Source organism: Adiantum capillus-veneris, chromosome 19 (genome assembly GCF_014529385.1).
Source record: "Adiantum capillus-veneris isolate H3 chromosome 19, ASM1452938v2, whole genome shotgun sequence".
NCBI lineage: Eukaryota > Viridiplantae > Streptophyta > Polypodiopsida > Polypodiales > Pteridaceae > Adiantum > Adiantum capillus-veneris.
This window is the reverse complement of record NC_140949.1, coordinates 94,506,129-94,513,114: the sequence shown is the minus strand read 5'-3', so window position 1 is coordinate 94,513,114 and position 6,986 is coordinate 94,506,129. Positions and strand designations below refer to the sequence as shown.

Genomic DNA, 6,986 nt, shown 5'->3' with positions numbered 1-6,986 from the left:
TCTTATTATTTGTCTTTGAAAGCAATCTAGTTGGGTGACATCTATAGCAGGTGGGATACCCATGCATCACCTGCATACCGTGCCAATTACAACTATGTGTTGTGTGGTTTCTATGGGTGCAGGTCAGGGTTACCTTCTCAACTATGATTTTCAAAGTTACTTGGCTTGATGATGGTGGACTTATATACCTTCAGGCTTTTGACTCTCTTGTACTTGTGTATAAAGCTTGTTCTATACTATGAATGGATCAGGCTTTTGACTCTCTTGTACTTGTGTATAAAGATTGTTCTATACTATGAATGGAAATTTTATCACCTCTTCATCGACATAATTTCTTGTAATGGAAATTTCCTATAAACTTTGAGAATAGCGTAATTAGGAGAATTAAAGAGAGCATTTTTGTGAGACCACTTTGAGAACATAGAGGGTGAACTTAATTAGAGGTAGCAACATAACCATTATACTTAATTAACTTGGCATGAACAATACTTTTGCAAGAGAGAGAGAGAATCAGAGAACTTGACACTAGTTGAGGATCGGATTTATGTGGAACCGGTCTGCCCTCCAATAGGCTTTTGTATTATAGATTCTCCCATAAAGAGAGACTTGGTATATTACAATCTTTGTGTTCCTTGTGACCTTGGTGTGATGCTCCTCCTCATCATTATGTAATCAGGGCGTCAATGTTGATGTACAACCAATTTATTTTGCAATATCTAATTGGCAATTCAAAAGAAAAGTTGTGTTTGTATTACATAAAGTATTTTTGAATTATATTAGTCTTCAACAATGTCTAAGGGTCTCAATACACGATTCAAATTGATGGGATTTTCAAATTTAAACACACACAAATTCTCCCAAGTTACCCTTGGGTCGGGTAGCTATCATCTACTAAGAATTCTTAGAATTGTCAAAATATTTAAAGTTTTCTGACATCCACAGGCTTGTTGGATCCCGTCTCTCACTCGATTGGGATATGGTGTAGACAAAGATATCCCAATCCCGCCCCTTGGTACCCAATGTATTATCTCCCGCTTTAAAGGAGTTGAATTTCATAAGAAAATCTAATTGGACTTTGAAAAACAAGCAGTGGTCTCATAAACACTTTCAGTCTTAAACACCGCAACTATCAACTATTGGTTATCTCTGCTCATCCTTTCTTGGAAAGAGAAAGAAAAAACTCTTAGAAGCTTTCCCCTTGTTTCTTTCCAACTTACTAATCATTGATACATTATATTACCCCTATCCTATCCACTTACAAAATCCCAGGATTTGATCTAACGCCATCAAGATATTGTTGAAGAGATATGGGATAGAGTGCACATCTGTGAACCTACCCAGTTATTCACTTGGATGGGGAGGTTCTGATCTTCTGGTGGAATCATTCCCCCTAAAACCTTTTTTCAAAGGGGCATATTATCCCTGGCATAATCAGGTACATTGCATTTAATGGGTTTCACCCCTCCCAAGCGTGATAGCCTTTTCTGCATACTCTTGCCATGCCTATTGCTTATTCTGGTTTTTTGTGCATCTCCCAACTTCTCTTTCCTCCTTTCACCTTTGCCATTAACTCCTAATAGCCTCACACAATAGTTGCTTAATTGGTCTTCAAGCTGATTTGGTAAGCTGAACTTGGGGAATCTTGGTCCGTCTTCGTCTCTAGCTGGACAACCATCCACCTTCAACTATTTAAACTAAGGTGAGGGAAGTTCTTCCCCACACTTAGCCTTGATACGTGTTGTGTCTGTCTAGGAAAGATAGTCGAGTGAATGATTTCTTTTGTCTATATTGGGCATGTGCAACTACTGTGTGTTGGGTGGTGTGATCTCTCCTCCTAAAGCTTCACAATATGGAGATGATTGAACAAAACAATGCATCTCAGGTTGGTGCCAAACTTTTATTGGAAAATAGTACATGCAATCTGTTGCTTTTTTTTGGTTTCTGGTTTTTGCTATGTTAGATTATTGCTAAACTGTTAATGGTAGGAAAATGCCCTTAAACTATGTCAGTTTTGAATCCTGTCGATATTGAGTTACTGGCGCTTAGTAGCTTGAGAAATTTGGCACTCTGTTGATTACAAATCTGCAGTAAGTAAGTTCTTTTAATCTCTATTGACTACCGTACATTGGATAGTTGTGGTGAACTAGGTCTTTTTCAAAATCTTCTATGACTGGGACTGATTGAGCAAGATGTTCTCCTTCTCTATGATCAATTGTCGATGAAATTTCAGTTATCTATATTGCTCCTTGGATTACTTTTCATTTGACAAGGTTGTCGGTGTATTGAGCTGCTTTTTGAGTTGTTTTTTAGCTAGCATGATTAGCCTCACATGGTGGCGGTTAGGAAACTTTTTGTATGGAAATACTTGGGGGAATTTTTCTCATCGTAAACTAAATATATGTTAATTGGGCTTTGAAATACTATACCCTATGGTAGGTTTAATTTGGGTTTTCTTGGATCATCTACTCTCTTAGGGTCTCAGTGGAGTTGTGGTACCTGCCTTACTGAAAAAACCTTTTCACATATTTTTCCATACTATAGTGATGACTTGTTTACAAAAATCACTATAAACTGTAAGTGGTTTGGCAATAAGGCTTCTTGGAAATGATGCTTGCTGGCTGTTAGCATATGATTTTACTGACTCTAATGGGAGATTTCTACCTCAGATGTGGGTGTTGCTTGGCATGAACTATTGCCTAAACTTAGGGGAAGTGGTTGGCATACCTTTTGGTTAATACCAGCAGTGGACCTCACCAATTGGGTTGGTTGGGGATAAAGATGACATATGTGATTCTAGGTTTTACAACTATGTAATTCCTATGGGATATGCTAGAAGTTGTGTCGAAATATCCAGTGGTATGAGCATCAATGTTAAATCGATATCTACTTAAAAATTTTAAAATTTAATCTTTTAGAAAAGTGGCTTCCGTACTCCACATCTTTTTGAAGATTGTACCGACACTCACCATTAGCAATGGTGATCTAATGTCGGTATTCAAGCGATATTTTGTAGTGGGCTTACATAGACTATGAAGAAAAGTTTGTACTTGTTTGTATATTATGCTTGAGGAGACACCCATGCTTGAAGAAGACATAGAGTTGGCAAGTGATTGCTATGAGTCAGTATTGTTATTTAGAGATGTCACAACCAAAACTAGCATTGAAAAATTATCATTGTTGCTTTTGCATGCTACAAACGATGCCCAAAATGTGCAACTTAGAATCCACAAGATTAAATATGTACATGTGATATGTCAAACAAAGTTTGGGAACTTTTGTTCATACTCAAAACATAATAAATCAATGGAAAAAATGTTTTGGGTCTATATATTCTTTCACATCCAGGGTGAAAGCGTGAATGGGTCGTACACTTTTAAAGGTGAGAAGTTGTTTTTCAACAGCTATTTTTTCAAAAGTGAGGACCAATAAAATTCTACAATTCAATTCTAAATCATGCACACGAAAAATAACTATTTTTTCAAAAGTGGACCAATAAAATTCCTACAATTCAATTCTAAATTATGCACACATTATAGATTTAGATGCTACTTTTGAAGAGCTATCTGGTGATATATAACATGCCCTATATTTTTTCATTTTGATCTAGCATATTTGCTCACACACTTCCAAAAATAGCTATGTCCCGAAAATAACTTTTTTGTCCATCCACTCATGCTTTCGCAGAACAAGTAAGTTAGTGCGCTTTCGATCTTCTACCTGGATTTCTTGTGCCTACAGGGTACATAGTTTACATTACTGGACTATGATACATGTTGCTATAGAGAATGGCCCACTACCTTTTGGTGTTGTGAGAGCCATGAATCATGAACTCTAGCAACATATACAAATGCTTTACCTTGAAAATTGAGAGAAAATGTTAAAGCCGTTGTATACTGATGGAGTAAGATGGAAGGAAGCTGCCAAGGGGTAGGAAGGACAACCTCCCGCTCTCTCTCTCTCTCTCTCTCTCTCTCTCTCTCACTCACACTCACACACACACGCACGCACTTACACATATTTGTAAAGCCAGCCCCACTTCGCACTACCTATGAGCGGTTGTCGGCTGCAGAGTGGGTTCACGTGCGAACTTCGAAATCAGCGCATATACATTGGTCCAGCTTTGAAACTGCAGTTTGCGAGGGTTCGGATTCTGGAAAGAGTCAAGTCTCAAGAATTAAAAGTAGCCATGGAGTAAGGCCGCCACAGAGAGAGAGAGAGAGAGAGAGAGAGAGAGAGAGAGAGACGTATTGCAGCTAGGGAGAGAATGAGAGCTGGCATTCTGGGCGTTTTCGGCGACCTCATGAGCGTCGCCTTGCTTTGCTTCCTCTTCTCCCTCGCACTTCAACTCTATTGCGCCATCAAACGCCAGACACGTCTGCTGACGACCCTGCCCTCCGCCGCCCGCACGCCGCCACCTCAGCAGCCCACCCCGTCCTGCAATCAGCTTTACATGCTACGTATCCAGCGCAGCACCAGCTGCCCAGTGCTTTCACAGGTTGCCCACCAGCGTCCGGTCTCTTCGCCCACATTGGGCCACGTAAGCGAGCAACCCTGCGCGTTTGCCAGCGAGGCAGGCGCTACGGCTGATCTGGCGAAGCTCATGCAGGCACAGGCCCAGCTGACCGACAGCAAGGACGGTGACGTGGAGGAAGGTGCACCAGCAGCTCCTCGGCTGCTGTTCACGATCAAGGAGGAGGTCAAGGAGGAGGAGGCGGACGTGCAGGAGCAGGCGGAGGCAGCCTCGTTGGAGAGGGGGAGTCCGACGTGGCAGAGAGGCTCCACGTCGGGTGGTGCTGGGCCAGGGTTGCAGCTGGTGTCGCAAGGGTCGTCGGCGAGCAGCGAGGGAGGGGCCATGTGGAGCTTAGCGAGCTCGCCTGCTGTTTCTTACTTCTCCGCCTCCTCCTCCCCCTTACTCATGATCTCCACTTCTACTAGCTCCTCCACCTCTCCTCCTCGTTCCTCTTTTTGGGCTCCCTCTCTCTTGGCTCCTAACGCTCTTTCTTAACCATCTTCTAGGTGTGGTTGATTGTTAGTAACTACCCCAGATCGATTCCCGCTTCTCGTTGGTCTCACCAATAATCCAAAACTTTAAAACACTCTACTTTGTAAATTTCACCATGGTTAACTCCTTGTAATGTCTCAAGCAAAATTTCTTTCTTTTTTCTCAATCTCATGCATAAGTATCACAATAAAGCTTTAAGGTGGTGAGGTGCAAGTTAAAATCATCTATAAAGAATGTGTACGGCACTTGCAATGCAAAAGAAAGAGTTAAACTCTGGATGCATCTTAGAGATACTCCTATTGAAGGTGAGTGGTTGTTGGTTGGCGACTTTAATATGGTAGAAAAGAGCACGGATAGAACAAGATCCTCTGGTATGTTGGTTGGCTCGGAAAGGTCTAAATGACAAAGTTTGTGTGAAAAGTGGGCGATGATCGACTTATGGGAAGTGGGCCCATGGAACAACACGCCTGGTTTCACCTACACAAGCCTCCAGTATGCACGCACTGCCTCAAAGCTGGACAAATGCTATTGCTTACACCAAGCTGACTGGAACAACACGCCTGGTTTCACCTACACAAGCCTCCAGTATGCACGCACTGCCTCAAAGCTGGACAAATGCTATTGCTCACACCAAGCTGACTGGATACCGTCGTTGATGGAGATGAAGGTAGTCCCAACAAAAAGCCTTTCGGATCACATTCCTCTGCACATACATTTCAAGAAGAATAAAGAGGAGGAGGAGACACCCAAGAGGTGGGAAAAAACTGTTAGTAACAGGGGCACACCTATTCAAAGACCCTCTCTTCAGGAATCTAACCAAGAAAGCACTGGGTAAGCTCAAAAAAGATGTCGACCTCAACAAACACAATGTGTGGGACCTCTTTGCTCGGAGCATCCAGAAAGCAATCAAAACCTCGGGCCCCCGGTTCAAGAAAGCTAGGGAGGTACACCTTCTGCATCTTACAGCGGAGGTCCAGGTGCTTACCTCCATAAAAGCCAATGGGCATGCTACTGAGCAGGAGCACAAATGATGGATCGAAGCCAAATATAATCTTGCTAATGAGCAATTAGAAGATATCAGAAAGGCAAGGCTTCTCTTGAAGGAGACTGTCTTTCAACCTGAAGCCTCCAATCAAACTCAGTTTTTTAGGGCTTTAAAATTCAAGAAGATCCCGGGCAATGATGGTGCAGCCAAAGTTGGTCTAAGCTAGGAGATGGCCTATGCCAGGCAGAGGCTGCAGGCAAGTGCAATGCGGAAGACTAGGGCAGGTGCCAAGGACCTGGGCAGCCAAAGGGTAGCGAAAAAGTATGTCTAAAGCGGCTTTTTAGGCCAAAAGTGCTACGAGACAGTCCATATAAGATGGCATATGAAGGTGTTCGAAGTGCTCTATCAGTGTCCTGAAATGTAGTGTTCAATGTGCTCTACAAGCCGGTCCAGACGGCTCGTCAAAACGGAGCCCCGATGCTCAAGATATTGCAGTTTAAAGGAAAGTGTGTAGCAGATCCCCGACGGCCAGGGCAGTCGGGGATCTGCTACACACTTTCCTTTAAACTGCAATATCCCCGACGGCCAGGGCAATTGGGGACAGGTGACCCAGGCAGTTGTCAGTGGGTACACTTGTAGTACTCGAGTTGTAGTGCTCGAGTTGTGCCTGTCTTCTTGGAGTGCGAATCGGAGCTCTAGTTAGCAAGTTAAGGCCAAGGATTTTAATTACGCGATGACGCATTTTGTTAAATGTTAATTATTGTTGTTATTATCACTATTTTTTTCATGTTAATAACATATCTAATGTCATGACCTACGAAAACTGGTAGAAAACATAGAACCGGCGGGACAACCAACAATCCCGGCAGGCCCGGCGGGTTTAATAGGAAACCCGGCGGGCAGGGCGGGACAAGGAAGAATCCCGCCAGGCCCGTCGTGTACCCCCTCCATATTTGACGGCTCTATATAACCCTTTTATAGACATCACATCACATCACA

The 6,986-nt window shown here is 42.8% G+C and overlaps 1 protein-coding gene across 1 annotated transcript; it reads left to right on the top strand.

Moving 5' to 3' along the window:
* Positions 1-640: 640 nt before the first annotated feature.
* LOC147434486 (uncharacterized) lies at positions 641-5,173 on the top strand. The gene has a single exon (XM_086490930.1). The coding sequence runs from the start codon at positions 4,265-4,267 to the stop codon at positions 5,003-5,005; it is 741 nt and encodes a 246-aa protein (XP_086347056.1). The 5' UTR covers positions 641-4,264; the 3' UTR covers positions 5,006-5,173.
* The last annotated feature ends 1,813 nt before the right edge of the window (positions 5,174-6,986 follow it).

What these genes read in the sequence shown, in the direction of transcription:
- LOC147434486 (XM_086490930.1), top strand. Translation starts at nt 4,265, where the DNA reads ATGAGAGCTGGCATTCTGGGCGTTTTCGGCGACCTCATGAGCGTCGCC.